The sequence below is a fragment of the Haliotis rufescens genome, unplaced genomic scaffold (assembly GCF_023055435.1).
Source record: "Haliotis rufescens isolate VD_foot unplaced genomic scaffold, xgHalRufe1.0.p SCAF_6, whole genome shotgun sequence".
Lineage (NCBI taxonomy): Eukaryota > Metazoa > Mollusca > Gastropoda > Lepetellida > Haliotidae > Haliotis > Haliotis rufescens.
In genome coordinates, this window is record NW_025964334.1 from 27,850,921 (window position 1) to 27,867,978 (window position 17,058).

General features: G+C 42.1%; 1 protein-coding gene across 2 annotated transcripts; it reads right to left on the reverse strand.

Annotated features, from left to right (window-relative positions):
• Positions 1 to 4,151: 4,151 nt before the first annotated feature.
• Positions 4,152 to 16,364, reverse strand: LOC124141092 (uncharacterized protein C56G2.4-like). 2 transcript variants are annotated; one of them, XM_046508990.2, is made up of 9 exons: positions 16,211 to 16,364; positions 12,607 to 12,867; positions 11,509 to 11,744; positions 9,429 to 9,612; positions 7,801 to 7,905; positions 7,252 to 7,387; positions 6,581 to 6,705; positions 5,025 to 5,286; positions 4,152 to 4,639 (listed from the first exon to the last, which is right to left on the reverse strand). In XM_046508990.2, exons 1-9 carry the CDS (start codon positions 16,254 to 16,256, stop codon positions 4,378 to 4,380), a joined length of 1,617 nt encoding a protein of 538 aa, XP_046364946.2. In that variant the 5' UTR covers positions 16,257 to 16,364; the 3' UTR covers positions 4,152 to 4,377. The 2 variants fall into 2 exon arrangements, with proteins under 2 accessions (XP_046364946.2, XP_048242310.1); XM_048386353.1 differs by having other exon boundaries at positions 9,429 to 9,639.
• Positions 16,365 to 17,058: the final 694 nt, after the last annotated feature.

Here is a 17,058-nt window from a genome sequence, read left to right on the forward strand (position 1 = left end):
GGGGAGCTGAACTTTGGCATGTATGTTTCTCCTGATGATGTGTTCATTTCCTTAGATTTTAGTGTTATGTATTTGTATTTATGCAGACTATCAATGTTACCAGTTCTAGTGTCTGTTTTTATCTGCTGACTACATATCCAGGTGAGCTACAGCGCCGTAACACTATTTTTCTCATTAGATTTTGTTTTCAAACATAAAATTTGCTATTATCCTTTTAAAATACTGTTTCCGTGGTTTCCTCTGATCCCAAGGAAGGTATCCATTATGTATACTGGTATGTCTTTTGTCAGAAGTCTTCTTATATGAACATGGCAATGACCAAATGAATATTTCTTGTGATGTCTTGTCCTGAAGTTGCTCGTTATTTTGTTATAAATGACTCATATCAGATAGGTGAATTCATTAATGTGTAGTGGTATATGTATTTAATAACAGGAGACCTTTAGATATTGGAATGAAACTGGAATGTGTAAATCACAAAACATGCACATCAGGACGAAATTCATTTTTAGCTCACCTAGATTTTCAGTTAGGTAAGTTAAAGTGTAGGTTGTATGCCCTTCATCTGTCCGCTCTTATGTATACATTTACATTTTGAACACCTGAAATTATAATACATACATAGTTGAAACTCGAAACTCGTAAGTTATGGTGTCTCCAAATATTCTTAAAGAATCCAGATCCAGTTACCGCCACTGTGGCCATGTTCAAAATATTACTTGTGCCCATTACTCAGACATTTCTCCGTGTAGCAGAATGAACGTGTATTTCCAGTGAGATTCTGGTATGCAGAATAACTACAATTTTGGTGTGTTTTGATTTTTGATGCTGCTGTTTTGTTGCATTTTCAGCATCTTTGAACATGGGAGCCATTTGTAAATGTCATGTCTTAAGTTGATGAAATTGTTATGTACATAAATTGTTGTATATCCAATAGCACCATGTATTTTGTTGTGTATTGTGACATTTGGCCCAAATCGACCTTTGAGTTTCAATTCTATATCAACCTGTGATTTTTTGTACATGTAAAATTCCCCTCACTTATTTTGAATCTTCTGTTGATCTTTCTCATCTGTCTGACTATCTCCCGGTCTAGTGCATAGAGCACCAAAGTTCGATCACAGTCGCATCCTCCCAGAAGACGTTAAAAGATGGTACTCGATGTTACCACGCCTGGCACTCAGCATTTAGGTGATAACAAGGGCTGGCTGCAAGTATACTGTGTTTAAATAGGGTATCCATATGTAACTGTGGCGTGGTATCTCAGTTGGCTAGCACTAGTAAACGGTCGCTATATAAGTGCAATAATCTTAAAAGCTAACTTAACCGCATTTCACCCCTGATATGATTTCTTTAGGCCAGAAAACAAGTCAGGTGAGCTACAGTCATGTGGTCATTTGATTTAGCATTTTTTGGTTTACAGAGTTATGCCCCTTTACTGAAATGTGAACTTGCACATTTTACAATGTCATTGAACCTTTTGTTATCGGGATAACAGCAACACTTTCAAGTCACTCCCTGATATGCCAAAGTAAAAATGTGTTGGCAATTATCTGTTTCAATTGGTTGAAATAAGGTGCGCTAGCATGCAACACCAAGCCTATCCTGTTTGACAACCTACAATCAATGTGGACCGGTGAGATGCTGCAATACAGGTTGTCGATAAGCAAATTACGTCATTTTCCACTGACTTCATTATTTTATTTTTCAAACATCTTAATAGTTTAGATTTAATAATCACAAAACAACAGTTCACAGAACATGCTCAAGAAGACGTATTTTAAATCACGAGCTATTTTTTTTTCCGTGGAGTGCTTGTGACATATTGTAAGGGCTAGTTGTCACTTAGCCTACAGTTATAAAAGTGGGGCACGGATGTCTCAGTCGTCCAACCCACAAAAATTCGCACTGCAAAGTTTCGTCACTAAGGCTTGCTTTTGTTTGTTTGTTTTTTAACGCCGCACTCAGCTGTATGGCGGAGGTCTGTAAAATAATCGAATCTGGACGAGACAATCCAGTGACGTCATGAGCATCAATCTACGCAAATGGGATACGATGACATGCATCAAACAAGTATATGCAAATCAGTGCATGCCTGTGTGGGGTATCCATGTTAAACTGTAGCAAGGTATTTCAATCGCAAGCACCATACAACCGACAAATAATTATGTAGTGAGGAAACGAGCTTCCACACATACAAGTGAAATATTCTTGTACGCGACTTTAAACCCTATTTCACCTCATCTCACATACACAATTTGCACACACGAATGACACAAAAACATTAGTATGAGAGTCAGTTTTGTTTGTTTTTTGTTTAAGGCCGCACTCACCAAGAAATAACGGCGGTCTGAAAATAATTGAGTCTGGACCCGAAAATCCAGTGTTTGATATTATGAGAATCAATCTAAGCAAGTGGGATACTTTGACATGCATCAACCACGTCACAGAACCTGACCACCCGATCCTGTTAGTCGTTTGCTGAAGACAAACGCTAATCAGGATCTTCTCGGGTTGTGCGAGTTAGTAGTATATACTGAACCGCAAAAGAAACGTCACCATGGGTAGATATATGAGAATCCTTATTTGTCCAAACACTGTAAACATACTTTGAGACATATTAAAAAGATGAAACTTGGCAAAACTGATCATTAAGGTTGAAATTAAAGTGTCAAATGTTCTTAAAGTGAAACACAACACTAGTGTCTGAGAAATGGGCATCATAAGTCAGCATCTTGTGTGTCCGCCATGTGCATTGATGACTGCCGTGCAACGTCGATACATGGAACGGATGAGGCGATTGATGAAATCCATAGGCACTTGAACCCACACTCTGAGGAACGCCTGACGCAGTTGAGCTGCAGTTGTCGGCCTTGAATCTCATCCAACAGGTGCTCAATGGGGTTTAAATCGGGATTGAGGACAGGCCTCTGCATGGTTCTGTTGCCATTCTGCTGGAGGAAGTCTCGTATTGCTCTCACAGTGTGGGCACGGGCGTTATCAGGCTGAAACTCGTGGTTGCACCGACGAGCCAAATGAGGTATGGCTTGTGGTCTCAAGACTGAGCCGCTGTGACACCATTGCCTCTTCCTGGACCGATGTTCTTGAAGACCACAGGGCCGACCCTCTGTGCAAGACAAATTCCGCCCCACCCCATGATGCTCGGACCACCCCACGAGTCTCTCTCAACAACACAAGCATCCGAATAACGTTCCCCACGGCGTCGCCAGACTCTCTCTCTCTCTCTCTCTCTCTCTCTCTCTCTCTCTCTCTCTCTCTCTGCCACGCTGGTGGCGTCAATGCTGGTGCTGTGTTGCCCACTGACGACGGTCCCGGCGATGACGTTCAGTATATATTATAGTGAGTGGTGTGTGTTGGTGGAGTTGCGGAGACTGACATCAAATCTCCCCCAGAGATCCACTGGTAGCCGTCTTCATAGGCGGACTAGCTAGTCATCAGACAAGAGTTAGCCTCGGACATAGAGTGAGTGTGCGAAATGGTACAGTCTCTTTTGAAGAAAAACAGCATCTACCGACCAACAATGTCACGAAGGCAGCAGTGGAAGAACAAGTGCTGAACACTCTAAGGACCAGGTTGTATCGATACTTCACCTATAAATTGTTTTATTCGTATATGAAACAAGTACAAAACTTTCGCTGATAGTTATAATGAGACCTACCATGGAGCTTTTGGATTGCCTCCATTTAAAGTATCCAAAGACAAAGTTTGAGTGGGTTAGATCGCGGACTTTGTGTGCTGGCGATTAAGTGCCTCACTAGGAGAGTGAGGGTTCGAATCCCGGATGGCGACCCCTAATTTGCATCTGTTCGTGTGCTGTCACATAAATCACACCAGCTATATGTGCTCCTCATCATACTGCAATATACCAGAAGCTGTTATCCATTAAGTTGAACGTTTTATATTATTTACTCGCCAACTTCTAAATTACCAATCAAAACGTTAGTGTTATACTACTGAGTTATTTTAACTTTGCGAAAGTAAGTCAAAATCCGTCCAGCTACGGTCATCTATTATGCGTATCTTCCGCAAATACCAAGCTTGTCTGAAACTCTGGCATACGGCTATGTTAGTATAATCGGTATGATGCGAGTATCTTAACTATGAAATGTTGTGGAACACGACTCCGAATGTAAAAACATAAAATATTTTATTTACAAACAAAACCCAAAACATTTCACAAAATTGAAGGACGAAGTTGGGTTTTAAACTGTGTGGTGTTGACGAATCAAAGAAGGCTGGTAATCGAGACAAAAACAACAACAATAGGTTTCCAGTTTTCAGTTCAGTTTCAAGTGTGATCATATAATGAGCTTGCGCATCTTTCTTCTTACACATGTAGATCTATGACAATGTTGATCACTTCCGTTTTGACATGTATGCAACTGCGGCTGTCAAGAGTGAAACAAAGATGGCGGACGATGTCATTTTCTCTGAACCGGAAGTAGGACATGGGTTAGCGTACCCGCGTGTGCCTTTGCATGCATCGTCCATGCTTTGCAATTTGGCCTCAGAATACGATATAAACTGCCGATAAGTACCGGGAACAATCTTTAGATACCGCAGACCGACGAGGGAGAGTTGGTTTGCACGAATGAAATCTCCGGCCCGATATTCGCACCTGTGGCAAAGAAAAGAAATAGTTCAATTTAAGTATGAAAAATAAATAAAATAATAGTGGCGATGAGTGGACTTTAGGATATTGTGAGTGTACTTAAGTTAGGGCAGTCGTGGCTATCAAAAACAAAGAGAATATTTGTTGAATTTATTAATTAACGTCGTGTCGCACCAGCAAGGATCCATGGCAACGGGGTGTGGTGATACCCAATTAATCAAGTTACAGAGATCAGTGCAATTTATTCGATACCTACGACCAACAGTGAGTTGTTTGGGACCTATTGTACGTCAGGTAGCCCAAGGGATATATATGGATGTATGAACGGATGAAAGATGATTTCTGACCGCAACGCGCCACCCATTGTTAACAAATATCATACAAAACCCACCTGTTCGAAACAAATTCGTGACAACCGTCTCGACTATATGATTTAGCCGAGGAAACGTTTACAGATGTCGTCTGCTCGAACAAGGCAAACAGGTAGAGCTGGGTCAACGTTGACGTCATGGGCAGAAGCCAGTCATACACCTCGTCACCGGAAGTGATGTTAGTACCCCGGATGTTGACGATCATCCAATGAACATACGAGTTCTGTTTGGTCTTGTTGAGTTCAGGGGTAGGGTCATACATTATCAGCGTGTACTGTTTGTCTGAAACAAGACAATTACATGTGTAAAAAGTTGTAAAACTACATGCTTAGGCATATCTTGAATGGACGGATTAAATGAAATGTCCATCTCGGAGATGATTTATACTTTTGTATCTTTTAAATTGTCAAAACTAAATATCATGTTTTGGTTAACGCCGCTTTGAACAGGTATGACATTATGTCAGCTTGATGTGGGACGAAATCCCCAGATGATACTTGGCGTTTACCACTGTGGTGAAACCAACGAGCATCTGCATGGTGCTGACAAACCAAGTCATAATCAGGGCGATTCGATCCCACGATCATTGGATTCTTGAGCGACTAAGGGACGCAACTCTACACAGCGGGTGGTTGAGATATATACACTGGATAATCGAGGATGACCAAGAAAAGGTCAAAACGCTGCTTCCCAAGCCAACACACTCAGCATGTGAAGCTTCTTCAAGATGACGAACGGGTAATCCGGAAGATTTACCCTATACTACAGCACATATTTAGCTACATAGCTTAATCAGTACGCCGACTAGTTTTATAATATAATTTAGTACATTTTAATGTAGAGAGTCAATATTCATGCCATATCACCGCTGATGTACCAATATAGGGAATCGAACTTAGGCGTGTCGAGCAGACGCTTTTACCACAAGCCCCACCCCCATCCCCTTGGTCTGAGGTACACGTGGTATCTATGGTATCCGCCTTGGGATATAAACTTATAATTTTTCATGTATTGCAAAAGAAATTACACCAATTTTTTATGGTGGCTGACAATGAAACAAACAAGAAATGATTATTCGATGGTCATGCATTTGATACATCGGGTTTGCAGTGTTTCGGCGATTGTTTTCAGGGTAGTAACGTTTTGATAACGTTTGTGATTATTGGTTCATATCTAATATTTAAGTGTATACTTTCTGCTCGGGGGTTATATTTCACCGGTCATTATATAAATTGGGTTTAACGACGCGTCCAAGATTATTGCACTTATATAGAGACGTGCATGCACGTGTGTGTGCGTGTGGCTGCTTGTACTAGTCCGGACTGATGCCGATTTATAGTGGTAGCTCACTGAGATACCATGCCGCAGTTTAACATGACTACCCCACTCAGACACAGTATACTGACTCCGAGCCGACCAGTCCTTGCTTTAACCCCTTAATGCCGAGCGCTTGACAGGGTAACAAAAAGTACCATCTTTTAACGTCTTTTGGTATGACGCGGCCGGGTATCGTACCCCGGACCTACCGCTCTCCGGGCGGACGCTCTACCACTAGACCACCGAGGCAGTCCATTACCTTTGAGTGTGTTAGCAGGTGCTTGAAGTATCTCCGTGGGAACTAGCTTGATATTCGGGGTGTTTCGAGTCTCCACAGTTTTGAGTGTGCCAGAGTTTCTATAATCCAAAGTCACGTTTACCGGGCTGGAAACGAGAAAGGGAGATTACAACGTTGCAGAGGTTGTTTAATACATTCAAACAGTGAATGCACATACTATGAATATTTAAAAAAAAACACCTTTTCATAATGAAAGCTATGGTAGAGCCACACCAAAGTACAAAGCAGGCACACTCTACACACTCTCTTCCACGGATCGCTAATATCTACAGTTTTAATTCTCTTTCAATCCTTTAACAAGTTTAAATGTAGCGATTGTTCGGATTACATCTATGTATTCCGTAAGATCATTATCATATACGGTGTCAACATAGCCTTGACCTTGCGTCCACTGCAGTACGTTATAACGGGGATATGAGAAACCATGGGTAGACATTCTGGTCATATCCAACTACTAACAAGCAGCTCATTTCGGATTAGCCGTGACGTAAACAAATACTAGATTAAGGGAGAACACAACTAGTCTAGATTTCCACTAGTCTCGGACTAACGGCCAAGTGGCCGTGTCTATCCCTGTGTGTAGCACAGCACCAGATAATGTTATGGTGTATTATGATATTAAAGGAACCTACCCATTTTTTTCTTCGGTGCAGCAAGCTTCATACGTTATGGAGGAAGCGGTGAATGTGACGTCAACTGATATACTAAGGTCGAAAGGGGAGGTAAGTGACGGCAAGCCTCCTCGCTGCCCTATGTAGTCGCCCAGCCCTTCAAATAGAGGAAATGGAGTCTATATGGCAGCTATAATAGGTCAGTCAGTTCAGTACATTACATTTTGTTGATGTTACAACAGTAAAACATGGACTATGACCCACGATACATGCTATTTTTCACATTAGGAGGTGAGGTGAGGTGAAATTGGGTTTAACGGCGTGTCCACGATCATTGCATTAACGTAAAAAGCTACGTATACATGCACGTATGTGTGTTTGTGCGGGAGCAGGGGTTGCGTGCGTGCGTACGTGTGTGCGTGCGTGCGACAACAGTTATCATCTTTTAACGCCTTTTGGTATGACGAGGCCGGGGATCGAACAACCGACCTTCCGCTCTACGGGCAGACGCCTCATAGGTCTAGAACACCTGAACATGGGACACACATGCGGAATGGTCAAGTAACTCACATTGCCCGTAGTAGTGGGGACATCTGTTGTGGAACTTCATTCCACGGACAAGCACAGCGGCATATTCGTCATTGGTTACCTTGACGACGTTGAAACCGTATGAACCTGTACAGAACATATACACAACAACATATTAAAGTCGGATGAGTGAAATGAAAGAGTGACTGAGTGTGGTTTAACGCCGCTTTACGAAATGAGAGTGAGGTTAATGCGGGACGAAAGGTCTCAGACGTTTACCACTTTGGTGGAATTTACGGGTACGGGTATAGTGCTCGAAGACCAAGAAACATAATCGGGTCGAACCGGGATTCGAATCCACAATCATGGGTGTCTGTCGTGTCGAAGGGACGCAACTCTGCACAACGTATTCCAGGGCCTGAGAGGACTGTGCCACCCGTGCCCCGTCAAGTGAAAGAATACATTGTTGAATGTTCTCAGTAATGTTGGGAGGGAGTAAACCATTAGGGCCACAATGTCCCAGCTGGATGTCTTTGACTTGTTGCATACTACTGTTCCACTTTTGAGTGTGTGAGTTGGGTTTTAAGGCCGCTTTTAACAGTATTCCAGTTATATCACGGCGTGTCAGCTTAATGTGGGAGGAAAGCGCGAAGTGATGCAGGTCTCAGACGTTTACCACTTCGGTGAAACCCACGAGCACGGGTATGGTGCTGACAAACCTAGAAACATAATCGGGGCGGACCGGGATTCGAACCCACAATCATAGGTTTCTGGCGTGCCCAAGGGACGCAACTCAGGACAGCGAATCGCGGCGCCTTAGACGACTGGGCCACCCATGCCCCCGAGTACACAAAGAATCTCACCCGACTGTCGTTTGATATCAAATATTTCTTCCACAAGTTCCATTTTGTAAACAGTTATACCAGTGTCTTATAGCTAGCCAGCTTGGTTGGAAGATAGATCAGTGGTCCAATTGAAGTCATTTGACTTAACAATTGACTTCAAAACAATTTGATTCAATTTCATTGAAATGATATCTCCCGTGGAAGCCAGGTTAAGATGATGTAGTTTGTGTTACACCTCCGTCAGCAATGTTCCGGGTACATCACTGCAGATTCAGAACAGGCCCCCAACCGTCTAAATTGTTGAGTGCGGCGTTAAACAACAAACAATCAAAACATTACTTGTCTCAAAATGCGATGATGATAGATGGATGGTCAGGCTCGGTGACTGATGGGGCGGTCGGGTAGCCTAATGGTTAAAGCGTTCGCTCGTCACGCCGAAGACCCGGGTTCGATTCCCGACATGGGTACAATGTGTGAAGCCCATTTCTGGTGTCCCCCGCCGTGATATTGCTGGAATATTGCTAAAAGCGGCGTAAAACCAAACTCACTCACTCACTCGGTGACTGATTGTGTGTCATGGACAACATTGAACCAAGTTCATTGCATGTATTTCAGTCCCTGATTTGCCTGGCCAAGACTCAATTACTACAGGCCGCAGTGATACTGCTGTACTATAACGGACCTTGGCAAACAACAAACAGCCTCACATCTATCGCGACAGTATGTCAACAATCCATTTTGGCCAGGCAACCACAGGCTGATACAAAGCATAGCAACTCTACTACTGAACGAAGGTCAAGCACATGCGCCTGCTTCTGTTCTCACCTGAAAGGTTGAATCGGGTCACCAACATGTCCAGGTACATGCTTCCCTTATTAGCTGTTGTCTGGTTGTTGTAGAACGCCGTGACGTCAGTGGCGTTTAGAGACGTCGGTTGTTCGAAGACGATCCATACGTAGGGGTTTACACGATCCACGGGGCTCGCGGGGCCAAAATAAGACTTGATTGTCTGGGGAGAAAAATAAGACTTGGCTGTCTGGGGAGAAAAATAAGACTTGATTGTCTGGGAAGCAAAATAAGACTTGATTGTCTGGGGAGAACAATAAGACTTGATTGTCTGGGGAGTAAAATAAGACTTGATTGTCAGGGTAGGAAAATAAGACTTGAATGTCTGGGGAGAAAAATAGATTATTATGATTTCAAGTTTGACGTGAATCTGATTTTCAAGGAACTAGAGTGAGTACATGTGTATTTAATGACGTCAGACGCAAGTCCTTGTTTTGACGTGTACTACATGTTCCCGTGTTTTGTTGAGGTGAACCATTGACTTGCCCTTGAATGTGTTTGTGACGGGCGCCACCGGTAGAGCGGGGCACGCCCACCTTATCGCAAATACCTGGTACACTGTTACAAGTGTGTTTAGAATGTAAACACAGACAAGACATGTTTAGATCTAAAAATCATAAGGAATGTGTTTAAATCTTAAACATTTGGTATGCTCTATCTAAACGCATTTAGGTCTAAACACATGACATGAGCTATCGTCTCACAGCCTAAACACCACCTAAACACAACATCCCCATAATCTTAGAAACGGAGCCACAAGTAAGTCTAGCTGAGTTAACGCACTTTAATGCACTGGGAATTATTAAACTCTAACAGGCAATGCTTATGAGTGTGTACCCATACGACGTCGGTTGTCCATAGTAACAGCAACTGGTTTGTGTGGTCCAGACTCGACAGAACAATGGGTAAGAGCTTGGATAATGCTGACTGCAGAGTTAAACCATATTGGCAAACACACACTATTTCAGCCACACCTCAAGCACGGGTCTCTAAAGACCAATTCTAACCCGGATCTTCGCGGGATGTGAAACGGTTGTTTGTTTGTTGTTGAACGCCGCGACCGCCTCCGTAAGGGCGGAAGGTGCGGGGTCGACCCCCTGCCGCGTCATACCAAAAGATGTTGAAAATTTGTACTTGTTGTTACCCTGCCTGGTGCTTGGCAAAAAGGGGGTAAAACAAGGAATGGTCGGCTCGGAGTCAGTATATTGTGTCTGAGTGGGGTATTCTTTTTAAACTGCGGTAGGTTTCTCAGCTGGCAAGCATTAAATCGGTATCAGTCCGGATACAAGCAGTACAAGCAGCAACACATACACACACACACACAAAGGTGCATGCACGTCGCTATATAACTGCAATAGTCTTGGGCGCGACGTTAACCCCATTTCACCTCACCACACATGTTTAACGCCACACTCAGCAATATATTCTAGCTGTATGACGGCGGTGAATTGACACGTAACTGGGTGGGGATATAACGTTTGCATGCCACCGAGAGACCAAGCATCATATTCGGGGTGCCTCTCGGATCCTGGTACGGCTAAGGGACTGAACTATATGCACAACAAATTGAGGCGCCTTAGACCTGGCCACCATCCCGCTCGATTCCACTCGGCATTTTCCTCTACCAGTCTACCTATTAGTCCAATGGTTTGGACCCGTAAAGATCCGGGGTAGAATAGGTCTTCAGCAGTCCATGCTTGCTGTAAAAGGCGACTATGCTTGTCGTAAGAGGCGACTAACGGGATCGGGTGGTCGGGTTCGCTGACTTGGTTGAAGCATGTCATTGATCCCAATTGCGTGGATCGATGCTCATGATATCAATCACTGTATTGTCTGGTCCAGACTCGATTATTTACAGACCGCCGTCATATAGCTGGAATATTGCTGAGTGCGGCGTAAAACAACCAACCAACCAACCGACCAATGATTTGAGACCACCAAAGTGTGGCACATCCGTGACCCAAATGGTCACATGATCACCCATCCGAGTACTAAATCCATGCCCTAATTTAGACCTATGACGTCATCCATGGGTGTTTCTGATCAAGGTGTAACATACCTCCCCTCCCTGCAGTCGTCCACCAGCGACGTTGACGTACAACGCATGCGTGAAGAAAATACCGGCGTCATACAGCACAACAGTGTAAAGGGCGTTCTCATCTGCCACCCATGTCACTTCCGGCTGCTCACGCAGATCGAATGGGGCGTAGATGTTGTCGTCGAGAGGGTCGATTGAGAAAGTGCGTTGTGTCGTCATTGGTATCGTCACCTTTCTTCCACAGCCTTCGTATGTACCTGCAGAAAAGAATATACACACGATTAATTTAACGATTAATTGATGTATGCTATCGTTACCTTGGACACGCTTTTTTTACTTGTTAGATAATGTTCTAGTACCTGTATTAACTGTCTGTTACCATTACTGTGCACTGGTGGCCTGGTTGTCTAAGGCGTGTCCCAATTGACTGTGCAGAGTAGCATCCCTGAACTGTGCCAGGATTCGCTGGTAGTAGATTCTGATACTAGATTCGCCCGATTATAACTCTTAGTCTGAGAGCACCATACACACCGTCCTTGGTTTCCCAATAAAGCTACACGTCTACGAACAGCGTCACTTACTAAAACATTTACTAAAGTACTGTTTAAAGTGACGTTAGTTCCATGTACATCATCATATATAAGGGGACAGTGCACTGTGAGTTACGTCCCTTAGGCGCGCCAGAAACCTATGATCGTCGGTTCGAATCCCGGTTCGCCCTGTTTCTCAGCTTTGTATACCGTGGGTTTTACCAAAGTAATAAACGTCTGAGACCTGCATTACTACGGGCTTTCCTCCCACATTAAGCTGACACGATGTGATATAACTGGAATACTGTTCAAAGCGGAGTTAAACCCAGCTCACTCACTCACTTATCATATAGAACGTTTTAATTTATCTCTGAGAGTGATAGTACTATACTCACATCACACCAGCCTCTCTGTGAGCGTGTCTAGACGAGACAACCCTATGGTCGATATCAGGACCAACGTCCACACAGCGGTGACACGTATTCCGAACTGGTTTCTAGTGTAACTAGATACAGCTAGCATATTCTTTCTGGGATTAAGAATAACATTTTCTTGTGCTATGAGTAATACCGTCGTTGGCGATGCTTACCTGGCGATGTGGAGTACGTGACGTTGACGACGAATGAGAAACCGCTGGTTTCGGTGGCGGCGTCCCCCATCAGTCGAGTAAGGAGGGACGTGCGGGAGCGTTTAGCGTTCATACACAGCAGGGTGTCTTGCAAATCAGCGGGGCAGGACGTCGCATACGCCGACCCAAACCAGTAGGCTGAAGCGTTGGTGTAGAGGGACGTCACGGCCGCCACACATGCCGCGTCATGTTCGACACTACAGACTGTCTGGGAGCTAATGCCTGAAGGAGCATATTAAAATGGATTAGCAAATTTGTCTTTTACAGCCATTATAAATTTCCATCAACATCGGCATCATCAACATCATCTCTATCAACACCACCACCAACAACAACGCCACCAAAGCATTCGAAGCGTTCTGGGAGACCTCCATTCACATTATCGCCATCCACTTCCATTATTGCTATCATTTCACTTCATACTTACTTATATTCACATCACTAGCAAACGTACTACGTCAAACATTCACTGCATGTGCGTACATTCACAGTATTTGGAAACAGATACATTATCATTATGCATTCACATTATCTTTATACATTCACATTATCTTCATACATTCACATTATCATACATCCAGGTTATCGTCATGCATTGACTTTATCAACATTCATTCACACCAGCATTATACATTGATTACATTCACATTATCGCGTTTACAATATCATTATACATTCACATTATCGCGTTTACAATATCATTATACATTCACATTATCGCGTTTACAATATCATGATACATTCACATTATCGCGTTTACAATATCATTATACATTCACATTATCCCGTTTACAATATCATTATACATTCACATTATCCCGTTTACAATATCATTATACATTCACATTATCCCGTTTACAATATCATGATACATTCACATTATCGCGTTTACAATATCATTATACATTCACATTATCCCGTTTACAATATCATTATACATTCACATTATCCCGTTTACAATATCATTATACATTCACATTATCGCGTTTACAATATCATTATACATTCACATTATCCCGTTTACAATATCATTATACATTCACATTATCCCGTTTACAATATCATGATACATTCACATTATCGCGTTTACAATATCATTATACATTCACATTATCCCGTTTACAATATCATTATACATTCACATTATCGCCTTTACAATATCATTATACATTCAAATTATCGCCTTTACAAGATCATTATACATTCAAATTATCACCTTTACAATATCATTATACATTCACATTATCGCCTTTACAATATCATTATACATTCACATTATCGCCTTTACAATATCATTATACATTCACATTATCCCGTTTACAATATCATTATACATTCACATTATCGCCTTTACAATATCATTATACATTCAAATTATCACCTTTAAAATATCATTATACATTCAAATTATCACCTTTACAATATCATTATACATTCAAATTATCATACTCACATTACCCCCATACATTGACTTCAAAAGCATTCATTCACTGCCGTTATACATTTACGTTAACACAATACGCATACACAATTATAATACATTCACAGTATCCCAAAGCATTCACACTATCGTCATATACCATACTGTGAATTTATTTTTTCTAAATGAAGTTACAGAAAATTCTCAAAAAGATAACTTTGACCCAGGTATAAACCCCCAAAATAATGTTTCAATGAAAGTCAGTTTCATTAATATCTTCTTCTTGTGGATCAGCCCAAAACTGTTTGTCTCCCCATTCCCGAGAAAGGAACGCTGCATGTCAAGCGGCAGAAAACAATATTCTGTCTCAAACAAAAACTATCTCTTTGCAAGCGGAACTCCTACTGTTCCAACACGCGCTGTCACATATTTCTTTCTTACGTTTGTTAAGCGGTAGTAGAACAGGACACTTTCGTGAGGGGCTGTGATAGTATCTAATCTTAGTGTTTATTTAACATCCTCTTTTGTACAAACGACACAACACGCTTCTTGAAGCACACAGTGTAATACACACAGAGAGTTGTCTCCCTTACATTGCAAACGACGCAACCGGATCATAACTGGGCTGAGCCAGTAGTAAATGGCCACGGCCCTGACTTATAAGTTATATCCTTGTGCGATTCTTGTAATTACTCCGTGACCTGTGACAGCCTTTCCGGATTTTCCGGTTGTCCGGCAGGTATGAACATGCATATATTGCTGCAGTGATGAGACACAGTAAGGCACATGGCCTACAGTCAGCCGGATCTGGCTATCCGGTGACAAAGCGTCGCTACCTGTTACCCACCGTATCCGCCTTACTCTATAGCCGCCAGCAACAAACTAAACAATGAACACGATTGTCGTCTTCTTGGTAGAGCTGGGACGAGTCCAAATTTACTACCCGGGTACCCGCCCCCCTCTTACCCTACCCTACCCGGATACCCACTCTAGGTCTCAGGAGATGTCTCAAAATGTCCGAATGGGATATTTTTTAGCATAGCCCTGGCAAAACGTGTTAAGATACATGTATTAAACAATCTGGTCATGCATACACTGAAGTTGAATTAAGTTATATGTTAATTCAACCATATGAAAAGTCAGAAGGAATGGGTGCATAGTCAGAAAGAAAAGCGAACATTAATGACTTGTAGTGTAACCATAGAGTTCCAGATAGTTTCAGTCATTAGACAATGTATCACGTGACTAACCACGGGTCCGGGTAGTCCTGTGGGTACCCGGGTACTACTCAGTACCCACCCGACCCGGGTACCCGAGTTCAGAACAAAATAAAATGTTCATGTTAAATTCTGCCTAACATTTTAATCATGTTGATTAACGGATGAACACAAGACACTATACCTGTCAGCTGACTGTATCATGTTTGATTTTCAAATGAAAATATCTTAAGTTAGCGATATTATATATTTTTTTTAAATGAACTGTCTTGACGCTCAGTCAGCACTCAAAGAATACTTCCACAGTGTTTTATTTTATTTATTTTTATTTAAAACCTTTAAAATTAACCCCAAAAATTTGCATTAGAAACAAGTGCTGATGGGTATATTATAGACATCTTATCTTTCGGCTTAAATTTACATTTCAAACATGTTAGGGGTCATGTGGATGCAAATTCATTTCTTACCCCAGTCTACATTGAACCAATATGTTTACACAAAATCAGGCAGCCACAGGTAACATTTTACAAAGTGTTGTAGGAATGGACGATGGTAAAATAGACACGATCAAATTTAAGTCGGTTTTAAGGAATGTGGACAACGAGCATCATGAAACGAACTGATTGTGCGTGTTCATTCGTCATAAGCGAATGGTTTGGTTGTACATTATAGCATGTTTACATGTTTAAGTGAAGGAGAATGATTTATGTTTTGTGATTAAAATGTTCTAGATGTTATACAAAGCATTCAAACAAATATCTGACAAAAACCGAGCTGGAACCGAGAGTTATACATTAATAATGAGAACAGAATACAGGAATAACTAGAAAAGAAAGTTTTTAAAAATTATAGAAACATTCAAAACTCACGAAAAATGTGGAATATATTACATTTCTAAAACATAATGGAATCGGAAGAATGGACTTACCGTGAAATACAATTTGAAGAACAACAATAACCAGCAGAGGAGCCATGGTAAAACTTGAAACCAGTGTACCTTTAGCTCTACACTAAGAGTGCTGAAGGCGGGGAATTACGCCTTATATACCCGGGAAGATTGTTTGTTGGGATAATTCACAGAAACCCGGATCTATCAGACACATTGCGTAACGGCTTATATTGCAGAAGTTTAGTTTGAACTACAGGATATGAATCAATGTGAAAGACATTGCAAAGCGACGACATTGACTTTACAAACGATTTTCAGTGGTCATCCCAGGCTGATTTTGCCAGTCATCGCGAACCGGTGGAATTATACAGCCTATCCCAGCATATTCTTCCAGGTATCACTGATCCTTGTCATTAAAAAAACAGTTTAACAAAGACGTCTCTGCATATAGAGTCAATTTGCAAAACAACCTGTTCTCGATTTCCCAATGTATTATATTTCCATGGTGAATGTAATATCAATCTTATATACAGCATCGTCCCGAGAAGATTCCGGGTTAGAATTGATCTTCAGCAACCCTTGCTTGTCGTAAGAGGCGAATAATGGGATCGGGTGGTCAGGCTCACTGACTTCATTGAATCTCACATCGTATCCCAATCGCGTGGATCGATGCACATGATGTCAATCACTGGCTTGTCTGGTCCAGACTCGATTAATTACAGACCGCCGTCATAAAGCTAGCATACTGCTGAGTGCGGCGTTAAAAAACAAACAAGCAACAAATATATACAGCATCGTATCAATTCGCAGACGAGATCACCAGCTCCATTTCTCTTATCACTAACGGGGCGGTCGGGTAGCCTAGTGGTGAAGCGTTCGCTCGTCAC

Bases quoted from the DNA above. Each gene is read 5' to 3' on its own strand.
- LOC124141092 (XM_048386353.1), bottom strand. From the start codon at position 16,256: ATGGCTCCTCTGCTGGTTATTGTTGTTCTTCAAATTGTATTTCACG. The intron at 6,706-7,251 runs GTAGGTTCCTTT...TCTCGTTTCCAG, and splicing joins TGCACCGAAGAAAAAAATGG to CCCGGTAAACGTGACTTTGG. The intron at 5,287-6,580 runs GTAATGGACTGC...GTCTTGTTTCAG, and splicing joins ACCTGCTAACACACTCAAAG to ACAAACAGTACACGCTGATA.